The sequence below is a fragment of the Dioscorea cayenensis genome, chromosome 9 (genome assembly GCF_009730915.1).
Source record: "Dioscorea cayenensis subsp. rotundata cultivar TDr96_F1 chromosome 9, TDr96_F1_v2_PseudoChromosome.rev07_lg8_w22 25.fasta, whole genome shotgun sequence".
Taxonomy (NCBI): Eukaryota; Viridiplantae; Streptophyta; class Magnoliopsida; order Dioscoreales; family Dioscoreaceae; genus Dioscorea; species Dioscorea cayenensis.
In genome coordinates, this window is record NC_052479.1 from 27,529,642 (window position 1) to 27,543,216 (window position 13,575).

Sequence of the window (13,575 nt, forward strand, 5' to 3'; positions counted from 1 at the left end):
AATTTGACGTGCAGCCACGTAGAATTAAATAGGCCATAAACTTATTAGTACCCTTCCGGTGAAATGGAATTGGTGCTTGGTGACCAAAAAGATATAAATTGAAATCCGGTACCTAAATTGAAAAAAAAAAAAGTTATAATATAATGACCTAGCCAAGTTTTTACCCTACCTATATAAGCAAAGGAAAGTAGTTCTTCTGAGTACCAACTCCCTAAGCCTTCATATCGTTGATGTAATCCTGAGAGAGTGGAATATTTTGGCAGACAGGATTGCAGCTCAGGGAAGAAGATCTCCTCAACTGTCTTTATTCCACTAAGTAAGAGATTTACCTAATACCTAAGTGGCTCATGAAGAGATGCACCAGTTTTGGTCTTAGCTTTTGATTTGCTTCTTTGTTTGTTCAGTTTTTCTTTAGTTGTCTAGCTGCTGCGCAGCTCATTTATCACCCAACTCCCTAAGCCTTCAGAAATCTGGTGACAAGCACCTAATTACTAGTAGCATTAAAATATCAAGAGCCATACAATGTGAGAGAGAACCCATGGACTAACATTTAACAGCCAAATTAATAACTTTAAAATACTTAGTAGAACATTCAATATGAAGAAGATGATTAGTTTCAAGAGATTATTAATCAATTGAATATCAAGGAACAAGAAGTCTATGAAGAAACAAGATTGCTACATCAAAGCATAAGAAAAAGCTATCTACTTTTTGAGCTCTGAAAACTAAAATAATAGTCATGAGTCATGATAAAGTTTAAATAATTCATACCTTTGTAACATGACACACTGATGCCACCCCGAGGCCGTCTTCGGATGTTGATCGGTGAGATTGAGAGTTTGGGGCTAAGAAGAGAAAAATAGAAGAACAGAAGGGAGAAGAGAAGAGGAGAGAAGAGGAAAGAAAAGAGAAGGTAGCTACGCACATACCCTTCTCATCATTCATTGGCAGCTATTATAGCCTGGTAACATAACAAACATCATAACAACCTGACGAATTACAACCATTGGTCATACGTCAGCCACTACCCCTGATTCCCACTACAGCCACTACCCTGATTCCCACTACATAACAAAATCCTTAAATTTAGTACCACTTGTCACGCCTCTATTCACACGACTGGACATCCTCGGACGCTCGTCAACATATTTCTTCTTGACCTGGTCAACTGGCACATTCGTGACAATAGCCTCCCGTTCTTCATTCACCTTGTCCTCAAGGTGAAACGCTGGAAAATTGCGGCGTAGATGGTCTTCGTCTTCCCACGTCGCATCAGCAGCTGCTTGATGTTCCCATTGCACCAAATATTGTGTCACTGGTTTGGTTTGCAGAAGCAATCTTCTGGTGCGTAGGATGGAATGAGGTTGAAAGACTGGGCGTTGCTCTTGAAAGGTTTCTGGCAACGGATGATGATGCAGGAGTGGATCGCCAGTGCACTTCTTCAGCTTGGAGACATGAAACACGTCGTGGATCTTGGCCGTAGATGGCAGTGCCAAGCGATATGCGACAGCGCCGATCCTCTCTGTAATCTGGAAAGGACCGAAAAAACGTTTGGAGAGCTTGTGAGTGTGTTGTCTGTGGAGAGAAGATTGCCGAAAAGGTTGAAGTCGAAGAAACACCCAATCATTTGTTTGGAACTCAACATCCTTTCGCTTAACATCAGCTTGATTCTTCATTCGGAGCTGAGCAGTGGCTAAATTCTCCTTGAGGGTGCGAAGTATCTGATTACGAGTGGATAAAAGCTCATCAACAGCTGCGACCCTGGAATCATTTTCCATGTAATCTAGAAGCGTTGGAGGGAAAACCCCATAGATTGCTTCATAAGGTGACATTTGAATGGAGGAATGCCAAGCAGTATTATAATGCCACTCTGCCCATGGGAGGTAGCGCAGCCACTGTCGAGGTTGCTCACTTACAAAACTCCTCAAATAGTCCTCCAAGTATCGATTTACAACCTCTGTTTGTCCGTCGGTCTGTGGGTGATAAGCGCTGCTTGTCGCCAATTTAGTACCCTGTAACCGGAACAACTCCTGCCAAAAAAGGCTCATAAACAAAGGATCACGATCTGATATGAGGGAATTTGGCACTCCATGAAGTCGGACAATCTCTTTGACAAAGAGTTCAGCGACTTGCGGCGCAGTGAAGTGGGATGCTAGAGCCACGAAATGGGCCTGTTTGGACAAGCGATCAACTACAACCAAAATCACCGTTTTTCCATTGGATGGTGGCAAATGCGTAATGAAGTCCAATGAAGCTGACTCCCATGGTTTCCCAGGGATGGGAAGTGGTTGTAACAGCCCTTGAGGAGGAGAATTGAAGGGTTTAACTGTCTGGCAAATGGTACACTGACGCACAAATTCCCGGACATCTTTCTTCAGGGTCGGCCAAAAGAAGGTGCCCGCAATTCGACGGTAGGTGCGCTGAATGCCCGCGTGACCACCAGTGGGGGTACTGTGAAACTCAGCTATTAATAGATGTTGGATGGCTGAATCTGAAGGAAGGAAGATGCGACCCCTGAAGAACCCAATTCCATCACGAATAGAGTATTCAGACGGAGATAGCTGATTTGTCTTCACAGAATTAAGAAACTCAATAGCTTCATTGTTAGTCAGATAGTAATGTTTAATGGAATTCAGAATGGCTGGTTGCGGCTTGGATGCAGCCAATGAATAATGCACAGGAAGAGTATCCTCGTATACTCGTGACAGTGCATCCGCTTGCTTGTTATGAGCTCCTGGTTTGTATATAATATCAAACTCATAACCTAAAAGCTTGGTGAGCCACCGATGCTGCTCTGGTGTCTGGACCGTTTGATGCAACAAAGATCGAAGGCTTTGATGGTCAGTGTAGACAATGAACCGTCTTCCCAACAGATACTGTCGCCAACGCCGGATGCTTTCCGTAATAGCATACATTTCACGAGCATATGCAGAGGCCACCTGCAATTTAGGAGACAGCTGCTTACTGAAATAAGCTATAGGGTGATTTCTCTGGAGTAGTACTTCTCCAATGCCTGTTGAAGAAGCATCTGTTTGGATTTCAAACTGGCAATTGAAATCAGGCATATGGAGAATAGGAGTCTTAGTGAGGGTTGTTTTGAGCTCCATGAAGGCTTGTGTAGCTTTCGGTGACCAAACGAAAGCATTCTTGCGGAGTAATTCTGTTAATGGTTTGGATATTGTGGCATAATCTCGAACAAAGCGACGGTAGTAGCCGGAAATGCCGAGAAATCCCCGAAGACCCCGCAGTGTTGTGGGCATGGGCCACTGCTGAATGGCTCGAATTTTATCAGGGTCTACCTGCACTCCTTTGCCACTGATTTGATGGCCCAAATAGCCAATGCTTGAACAACCAAATTCGCACTTGCTTCGTTTCGCAAACAGCTTATGCATTCGGAACAGTTCAAAAATTTGTTGAAGATGTTCCAAGTGTGTCGTCCAACTTGTGCTATAAACCAGCACATCATCAAAGAAAACCAGAGCAAATCTCCGTAGAACCGGCCGGAAAACTGACTGCATCAGGGCCTGAAAAGAAGATGGTGCATTCGAGAGCCCGAAGGGCATTACGAGGAACTCGTAATGGCCTTCATGCGTTCGAAATGCGGTTTTCTCAATGTCAGGAGGATGTAAGCGTACCTGATGATATCCCGATCGGAGATCTAACTTGGAGAATACCTGAGCTCCTGCAAGCTCATCCAACAGCTCCTCCACAGTTGGTATAGGGAAACGATCCTTTACAGTCACAGCATTCAAGGCCCTATAATCGACACAAAATCGCCACGTACCATCCTTCTTTCGGACAAGAATAACCGGTGAGGAGAAAGGACTAGTGCTTGGGCGTATGACACCCTCTTTGAGCATCTCACCTACAAGGCGTTCTATCTCAGCCTTCTGGTAATATGGGTACCGGTAAGGACGCACATTAACTGGCGCAACTCCGGGCAAGAGAGGAATTTTGTGGTCGAATTCTCGCACTGGAGGAAGTCCCGCAGGGAAGGAAAAAATATCTTCATATTGAGTTAAGAGCTGTTGTAATTGTTCAGTAAAGACAGTAGGTGCTGTTGTCTCTCCATCAGTGGATAATTTTGAGATTTGGTTATGATCTTGATCAATCAAGGAAATAGATATATGAAGAAACTCCCCAGTGATGTGATTTTTAGCATTCCTTCTCAAAGATGTATGTGTTGTGTCCTGTTTATCAGGTTGTTGAACCCCATGCAGACGAACCCTGGTTCCTCCACTCTCAAACTCCATCCAGAGCTGTTTATAATCAAAAATTATCTGGCCTAGCCCTGATAACCAATGTACTCCGAGTACTATATCAGCTCCAAAAACTGGTAACAATAGAAGATCCACTGGAAATACCATATCTCCCAAGTGCAAAGGTACTTGCTGGCATTCACCTCCACAGTTTAGCACCTCACCATTCCCCACTGTCACTCTGAGGTGTGAGGATGGCTGCACTGGTAATTTCAAATGGTTTGCCCACCGAGTTTGTATGAAATTATTTGTGGATCCACTGTCAATAAGAACGACAAGCTCTTTTCCATAGATCTTTCCAGCTATCTTCAATGTTGAGGGAACCATGTAACCATTTAAAGCATGAAAAGAAATACAAGGAATACCTTCCTCAGCCACAGCAATGTCTGGCGGTTCAGGTTCCACATTGTTGTCCTCTGGTTCTGGGTTTTCCACTTCATCATCAACTGTTGCTTCTTCATCATTCATGAGGCAAAGAAATTGGGGAGGATTACATCGATGACCACGAGTGAACTTGGCATCGCAGTTAAAGCAAAGTCCCCGTTCCCTTCTTGCGGCCATTTCAGTTGGTGTTAGCCTCTTGATGGGAATCGCCCCGGGTGCCGGGAGAGCACGATAGGGTGGAGCGTTTGTATTTGGTGGAAGAGCAAGAGGTGTGGGTTTGGGTGGAAGGAACCGTTGCTGCGTTTGCCGTACAGCATTATACTTATCTTCCATGAGTTTAGCCATTCCCATGGCCTCATGGAGTGATAGAGGCCGCAATACATACAAATCTCTCTGGATATCATCCCTTAACCCTGACAAGAAGCAATTGAGTAGACTGGTAGAACTGAGGCCCGGAACTCTGGTCGAGAGGGATTCAAACTCCGATAGATAAGCCGCCAGAGTCGTCTTTTGCCTGAGCTTGAAGAGTTGTGCTTCATGGTTAATGAAGGTCGAAGGTCCGAAACGAAGTTCTGCTTGCCGGGCGAAAACCTCCCAGGTTGATAGTTGCTGTGTAGCACATAGCCAATGAAACCACTGCAGCGCATCTCCGGTCATGTAGAATGCGGCGATGTCGATCTTTTGTTCCGGCAAAATCTGGTGGAAGGTGAAAAAATGCTCGATCTGGCAGATCCAAGGCAACACTCCTTCTCCCGAGAACAAGGGCACCTCCAGCTTCGGAAGACGGACTTGGGAGTTTGGTTGTGTGGGGTTGGTGACAGTATGGTATGGTGGTGTGTGTGGAAGAGTAGTAGATGAAGGTGATGGTAAGAGAGGTGGAGAAGGGTTTGGTCTCTCTAACCTGGCGAGCTTCACCATGATATCAGTCATAACCGATTGCTGTGATGCCATAGTTTTCTGCATAGCCTCAAAGAGCTCTTTGTGTTGATCTACAGATGAACATAGGGTTTCCAGTTTGTCGACCAGTGAATCTTGGCGTTCATTAATCAACGCTAATTGTTCCTCCATGGCTCGGGATCGCGTCTTAGCTCCGTCTGTCATAAACGGAATGCTCTCTCAACGAAAGCACCAATTGATGCCACCCCGAGGCCGTCTTCGGATGTTGATCGGTGAGATTGAGAGTTTGGGGCTAAGAAGAGAGAAAATAGAAGAACAGAAGGGAGAAGAGAAGAGGAGAGAAGAGGAAAGAAAAGAGAAGGTAGCTACGCACATACCCTTCTCATCATTCATTGGCAGCTATTATAGCCTGGTAACATAACAAACATCATAACAACCTGACGAATTACAACCATTGGTCATACGTCAGCCACTACCCCTGATTCCCACTACAGCCACTACCCTGATTCCCACTACATAACAAAATCCTTAAATTTAGTACCACTTGTCACGCCTCTATTCACACGACTGGACATCCTCGGACGCTCGTCAACATATTTCTTCTTGACCTGGTCAACTGGCACATTCGTGACAATACACAGTCCCATCTCTTTAGAGAGCTCATCAACATTCCTAAAAACCACAATTTCTCTAAAAAGGAATAGCTTTTTTACTACATCATGCAGTCTCTAGTTTATCAGATAAACCTCCTTCAACATCCAAGCCAAGCTCCTTCTCCAATGCCTTCCAACCACCCAACAAATTCTCTGGAAAGCTCTTCCTCACCTTAGTAATCACACTCTTTGCATCTTCAACCCTTGAAGCCTTCACCAATCTCTCCACAAAGCCCTTCATTGTCTGGAAATCTGGAATCTTATGACATCTCACACTATCCTTGAACACCTCCAAACCCCAATCCAAATCCCCATTCTCATACAAACAAGGCAACAACTTCTTATAGGTCGCCGCATTTGGCCTCCGATTCTTCCCTTTCATGCTCTTATAGACCTTCTTGGCATCCTCATACTGCTTGGCATTGCAATAGCTTGTCATAAGATAGTTTAAGGTAATGGTGTCCGGCTTCAACCCGGCAGTCTCCATCTCTTCTATCAACTTAAGAACTTCCTCTGGCTTCCCATGAAGTGCACGGTATGAAACCTTCACATTGTATGCAGGCAAGTCAGGCACACATCCCTTCTCCAACATTGTTGTCCAGAGCTTCTCAGCCTCTTCAAAAAACCCTTCTTTGTAGAGTGAATCAAGAACAGTAGTGTAAGTGATTGCAGTGATCTCCATGCCTTTGTCCTCCATTACCTTGAGGGTTTCCAAAGCTTTGTCAGAGTTGCCCGAGAGGAAGAGGGATTTGATTAGGATGGAATAGGAGATGTTGTCCGGGACTATGGAGTGCTTCTCAGAGAGATCGAAGAATAACGTGGGGGCACGAGCGGGGAGCTTGGCTTTGATGCAGGCGGAGAGGAGGGCGTTGAAGGAGATCACGGTGCGAGGAGAGCCGAGAGAAGGGAGGTCCTCGAAGAGGGAAAGGGCGTCGTCAAGCATGCGGCCGGTGCCGTAGGAAAGGATGAGGGATGCGAGGAAAGGCTCATGGGAGGAGGAGGAGGAGTTGAGCAAACGGGAGCGGAGGAGGGACTGGATGTCTGAGAGGCGGCCGGAGCGGACGAGGCGGCGGACGGCGAGGTCGAATGCAAAGCGGGAGGAGGGGGATGGATTGGAAGGGAGAGAAGAGAGGATGGCGAGGGCCTTGTCTGGATCGAACTCACGGCGGAGGCGGGATTTGGCAGCAGAGACGGAGATGATGGAGACGGTGGGTGGAGATTGAGCATCTGAAGACTGGGCTCCGCCGGAAGAGGTGATAGTGGAGAGGCGGCGGAGGTGGTGAAGCAGCGAGTGGTGGCGGCGGCGAGAGGCGGAGATGATCGCCATTTTTCGATCGTGGAGTGAGGGCGAGAACGAAGGTGAGGTTTATATAAGGGTTTAGGGATTTGGGTTTCGTTTTGCATTTATAACCCTGAATTATTTTTATTTATATGTTTATATATTTACTCATAAGTCATAGTGTTATATTTGTAGTTTTAGCCTAAAGATGTTTAGTATTTTTAGTATCTTTAGGAGTTCTAATGGAAAACCAAACATAGACTTTTATGGTTACAAATAAACTCATGTTTTAGGCTTAAATCATAAATTATTTGTCTACTTGTTGATCATCAATTTTGGGACAAATTAGCAATTAGTGCTTTTTTTTTTGAACTCGTGACTTCTGAAACACAGATAAGTTACATTGGTTCCTATCATCAATTCATTACTATCTTTTATTTTTTAATTTTAATTTTAATTTTTTACAAAAATCACAAACTCCGTTAAAGAAAAGAACATACCGATATATAAGTGCATGAATTACCACACTTTTGCAGTGAATTACCATTGGTCTCTCATTCTTTTTATTTTTTTAATTTTTTATGAATTGGCTTTTCCAAGGAAAAATTAAAGCATAATAATTTACCTAAAACAAATAAAAAATGACTGTTACAAACATTATGCCATAATTTGATTTCAAAAATCTTTTACATCTATTTGGTGATCAATATAAGGAAGAACAAGTGGTTCAAATGAATTCTAACCAGTGATTTCAAAGGAATCCAAATGAACAATTAAGGAAAACAGTTAAAATTATCTTATTTCTATTTGCACACAAACAAAGTAACATCAGAAAGCTAGTACATTAATACATACTCAAACAATCAGCATCTCTTTGGCACCATCCTTAAATCTTCATGAACAACTAGAAGACAATGTCAATGAAATTAGGTTTTTGCTTTCGGATCTGGGCAAGGAATGATTCCCCATTTCCTTCTCAACTCATCCAAATTCTCATTGAAATGCTTCTCATAGTACACACACATTAAGTCAGTGCAACTCATTCCGGCACGAGCTGCCCATGGGAAATAATGCCTGAAGAATAAAGCCCTCTGTTTCTCACTGAACCTTGCTGATCCGCCGATCACAGAAAGAAAGCACATTGGGAGAAGCATTTGCTCAAATTCTATTACTTTAAGGGCAGACTCACCAATCAAATTAGTTGGAAGACCAAATAGGACGTGCCAGAAGTCGTGCACCTCCCGAGCACGTGTGGCTACATATGCCAAGTCTTCAGAGTCCATAAACCGAACTGGTGGTCGGTCATCAGGGGAAAAGTTTCTTGTTCCCATGAACCTCGCATAAGCCCAGCCGAAAGGTGTTCTCTGGCATGTCCCATGCATGAGAGACTCTGTGCAGATACAACTCGCGGCTGGTTCAATAGAACTTCCTGAACCCAAAACAAAAAAATGATCAAGAAATAATTTGCAAGCAGCTTATATATAGGAATCATCATAGTGTGCTTTGGTATGATGTCATGTTTAAGTACACTTATAAATCAAGATGCTATATTTGTAATTTAGGTGTTCCCTTTCATGTTCTGTACCCTATGCTGCAGAATTTTTTAACTGCTGTGCTCTCACTACCTTTTCAAGGTAGGCATCCTTTCTCATTGCAGATCTATAATATTTCACAACAATCAAATCCTGCTTGGTTGGCACCATCTGCGTTTATCTACCTGAATGTCAAGGTTATCATAAGGTTTCATGAAAATTGAACTGACTAGTCTCTACAGTAGAAGGCGAGCATAAGTGAGAATGATAAATGAAATAGCTAAGTACTTCAGGCATTTGAAACAGGTGGATTCAAGCACCATCAAGTGAACTATAATCTGTACAGAAGCCATATTACACCCTTTGAAGAAAGTGTAACTATAGTTATTCTACTTCCTATTAAATGTAATAGGGAATTTGGCAAGGTCCAGTCATGCCCTCACAAATATGATCTTCTGGATCTCTCAGCAAAAGAAAATTGAAGGAGAATGTTTGGCCAAATTAAATACAAAGTTTACCTCTGAAAAATATGACAATGAAAAATAAATGGACAATACTATGAACTAGTCTGAAGGGAATGAGGATAACCATAATATACAAGATCTGCACTTCAACATCTTAAAGAAGGATCATACCATCCAACCAAATGGAACCACCCAGAACTTGAAACGCATAATTCCAGAAGTAGATGACATCTCACAAGGTTGAGTTGGGATTACCATTGTTTACCAGATCAGAGACGTGGAATAGATGAGTGAAATGTGTATAATCTTTGCATACATAAATAGTAATTGAGAGTGGGGGAAAAGACTCATTAATCACTCAATGGATAAAATACTTAATGTAATTTTATGATCCAAACTACTACACAAATAAGATAACTTCTCCGAGATTAAGTACACATGAAAATAATATCAAATACACTTACTCTTCCTTCAGGATTCTTCTTCATTCGCTCGAGCACTCTTTCAAAAGCTGGTTTACCAGTTGTCTCCCCAAGAGCAGCAATTAGGTCTGCTCTTCTGGGGTCCATCAGAGCACCAAAAGCAGAACCAATAGCTACTGCTGCTTGCTGCCATCCCTTCAGATGAACACGTGCTCGTTCAATCATTTTACTAACCTCTTAAAATATGATCTCTGATGAAAAAAGAGCCACAATGAAGAAATTAAAATGATTATCAAATCATAAGCAAATTTAGACTGTAATGGGTTCAATCACTCAAAATTTCATCTTCTCGAAACAAATAACAATAACACTTCACAAACCAGATATAGCACTATAAAACATTATTGAATTGGATGCTATACAACACAATTGAACCCATAAAACCTATTATTTAAATGTTAAACAAATAATTATGTGAACCCCCATCTACACTACAAGAGTGCAACATCAATTGGTCCATGCTATACATAATATCATATGTGTCACACCTATCATCGATGCTTTTAACCATGGTAATAGGGTGTTTAATTTATCCTCATATATGATCGGTTCTTCCAAAACACAAGATAAAAACTACATAAGAAGATAGGTGTAGAATCAAGATGCAAAAATTATGCTCATTTGACACAAGTTTTAACCATTAATGGTGAATGCACCTCTGCTCAAGTTTCACCATTGCGCACAAGTATGTCTAGCAGGATATAAGCTTATAGACAATAAGCAATACAATGCTATTAAAGTTTGGATCTTCAAATCAAATCAAATGCTAATATGATCACTAGTTACAGAATACACCAAAATTTGGCTTTGAAATCCAAATTTAATGAGAAGCAGGATTTCTGAAAACCCAAATGACAGATAAAAAGTTCATTGAATCTTCTTCACATTCAGAAGCCCAACATCTAAAACTTGTTTCCCTTGAAAGGTATAAACAAAGCTTCTCATTCAAACAAACAACATCAAATTAAGGACAAATTGAAATTAAAAACCCTAATCATTCATAGATACGCAGAGAGAACAACCACAAGATTAAGGCTTCGGAGTAGTCATACCTCAAAGAGATCAAATCAAGGAAGATGGTCGGATCTCAATCAGAGAACTCGATCCCGCGTCCAGCGCTCCTCACTGCTGCTCTTCGTCCACGCCGCGTTAGCAATGACGTTGTTCGCTGCCGAATCGACTTGGTGGGTGCTGCGGCTTCTTCGCCGCAAGCGACGGCGAGCCGGGGATCGCCGGTGAAGGAGGTGTGCCTGCCGGCCGAGTTCTCCCGTGTGGAGACGATCATCTGAGATTCGTTTTATAGGTGGATTGAATCCAATCCTGACCGTTAATTTTTTTCCCCCATTTTTCCCTTTTTGGTCAATAATGTTCTGTGAAATTAAACCCTTATTTTCATGTGTTTTAGATTAAATTAAATATAAATTGGGTTTTAGGGATGTAAATTATACTCTGTTCTTATATATAAAAAAAAATTAATACAAAGAACAAGGCATATATTTGTAGAGAAAGAAAATTATTAAAATATCTTAAATAAACATAAATACTGTGCATATTAATTAGGGCAAGTCTTAGGTATATGAGACCAAGGCCTATGTCTAGAACCCCATGATTTCCGGGACCCCATAATTCATATATTATTTTTTTAAAAAAATTATATTTAATATCTTCATTTAATTATCTTTACTACATAATTATCATATTGAAAATTTTAATTTTTTTCCAACTATAAAATGTGCAATAAATTTAAACCTAGGGTCTCATAATTAATTTTTTTAATTATATTTAAATTTTTATTTAATTACCAATAATAACATTATAATTTTTTTTTTGATAAAATAGGAAAAGTACATATCATATTCCTTACTTTAAGTAGATTTTAAGATCAGATTTTTCCCAAACACAAAAACATTACCCAACCACCATAAATTTCATAATATATATAATAAAATATAAAATGAATTTTATGATTAACATTTTGAAGAACAAGAGCACATTAATTAAAATACTTTAAAAATCATTAACAGTTGATACAATGCAAACACTCAACTCAACACTACTTCCTCTTGAGAAAAGGAAAAGGAAGTGTAGCAACATGATTATGAGCCACAGTTCCAATCCAAAGTTTACCAGCCACTTCCCTGACTTCACTCACCAACTTCACAACCTCCCCTCCTCTATCTTCAAGCACCTCCAAAACCTCACCATCTTCACTGAAAAGACAAACAACAGTGAACATCTTCATTGACATTATCCTTCCCAGAAAGCTCAACTTGAGAGGAAGCTTGAAGTAAATGCTCCTCAGCCATGGATGTTGTGAGAGAACTTCTTGTGCTGGAGTTCTACAGCAATCAATGGCCACCCAGAACTGCCCTTTATCATTCATTCTCACGTTGTCTGGAAACCCTGGCAAGTTTGCAAACAGTTCCAGTTCCCCAGTTTTAGGACCTTCAAGCCAGTACTTCATAATCCTGCAGTTAGTTGTCTCAGTGAAGAGGAGAAAAGATTGGTCTTTAGATAACTGAACTCCATTTGGAAATGCTAAGCCTTGCAAGACAACATGAGTTGTTTTTGATGGAGGATCATATCTTAATAACCTTCCTGTTGCTTCTCCTTCCAGTAGTATAATGAAGTGATCCCTTAACCAATTCATACAACAAAATCAAGTTAAAATGAAAGATGATAGACTGTTGTGTGTATATATATATATATATATATATGTTTGTATGTATGTGCACTTACTTTCTAGTGTATCTCATGCTGGTGTCAGTGAAGAAGATAGAGCCATTTGAATGAAGATCCAAGTCATTTGCAAAGATGATAGGATTCCCATGAACATGAGATGCTAGAGGAGTTGCAAGCCCTCCTTCAGCCCCTAGTTACCATTAAACCATGATAGGCGTCGGCGATATAGAGCTCGCCGGTGATTTTGTTAAATCTTAGGCCCAGAGGGCGCCCGCAAAGCTTCTCCTTCTTGTGTTGCAGTGGTGTTGTTGAATACACACCATTTGCACATGCCTTCTCAGTCCTTCATTCATATTTATCAAATTAACTGATGTGAGACTATTAGTTATACTCTGATGATAATAATTACCGAAAAGAGAAGTTAAAGAGTTGATTACCAATTAGGACTAACAAGAGAAAAGGTCTCCCATCCTAAGGCACCTCCCATCCACCTTACAATCCGGCCATCAGCCAAACCAGCATAAGGACCTCTGCCCTTAATATCAAACTCCAAAGACTCTGGTCCAAACACCTCATCAACAAACTCCAACCTCCCAAACCTTAACTTACTGCCATTGTCTGCTCTCCATTTCTCCATCACTTCTTTATATGGTGCTATATCATGAGCCTTCACTGGCCTGTAATCATACCCACCCAATGGACCCATTTCAAATGGGTCCATGTAAATCAACCCCAATGCTAAGGCAAAGAAGACAAGCCATGGTTGTGGCATTAGACAATCTTCTCTTGTGTTTCTCTTCTCCTCCATTTTGAAAGTCTCTTTTGGTTTTGAGTTTGCCTTTGTTTGGGTTCTAAATAGTTGGGAGTTGTGTGCATGTATGCATGTCACTTGTGTGATTGTGTGTGATGGTTGTGGAGTAGGTTTGGTTTCACTTTTGCCTTG

At 41.5% G+C, this 13,575-nt stretch overlaps 3 protein-coding genes across 4 annotated transcripts; all 3 read right to left on the minus strand.

Annotated features, from left to right (window-relative positions):
* Positions 1-623: 623 nt before the first annotated feature.
* Positions 624-7,546, minus strand: LOC120268842 (pentatricopeptide repeat-containing protein At2g18520, mitochondrial-like). Of its 2 annotated transcripts, none has more exons than XM_039276099.1 (2): positions 6,180-7,546; positions 624-789 (listed from the first exon to the last, which is right to left on the minus strand). In XM_039276099.1, the coding sequence occupies exon 1, from the start codon at positions 7,518-7,520 to the stop codon at positions 6,258-6,260; it is 1,263 nt and encodes a 420-aa protein (XP_039132033.1). In that variant the 5' UTR covers positions 7,521-7,546; the 3' UTR covers positions 624-789; positions 6,180-6,257. The 2 variants fall into 2 exon arrangements, with proteins under 2 accessions (XP_039132033.1, XP_039132034.1); XM_039276100.1 differs by having other exon boundaries at positions 624-785; positions 6,176-7,546.
* Positions 7,547-8,245: 699 nt separating this feature from the next.
* Positions 8,246-11,213, minus strand: LOC120268272 (ubiquinone biosynthesis protein COQ4 homolog, mitochondrial). The gene is given in 5 exon segments (XM_039275711.1): positions 8,246-8,827; positions 8,829-8,861; positions 8,863-8,901; positions 9,933-10,141; positions 11,003-11,213. Coding segments are annotated over 4 exon segments (684 nt in total). The 5' UTR covers positions 10,116-10,141; positions 11,003-11,213; the 3' UTR covers positions 8,246-8,398.
* A 710-nt stretch (positions 11,214-11,923) lies between these two features.
* On the minus strand, positions 11,924-13,446 carry LOC120269229 (protein STRICTOSIDINE SYNTHASE-LIKE 13). Its single transcript, XM_039276571.1, is given in 4 exon segments — positions 11,924-12,586; positions 12,690-12,826; positions 12,828-12,975; positions 13,070-13,446. Coding segments are annotated over 4 exon segments (1,239 nt in total). The 5' UTR covers positions 13,441-13,446; the 3' UTR covers positions 11,924-12,003.
* Positions 13,447-13,575: the final 129 nt, after the last annotated feature.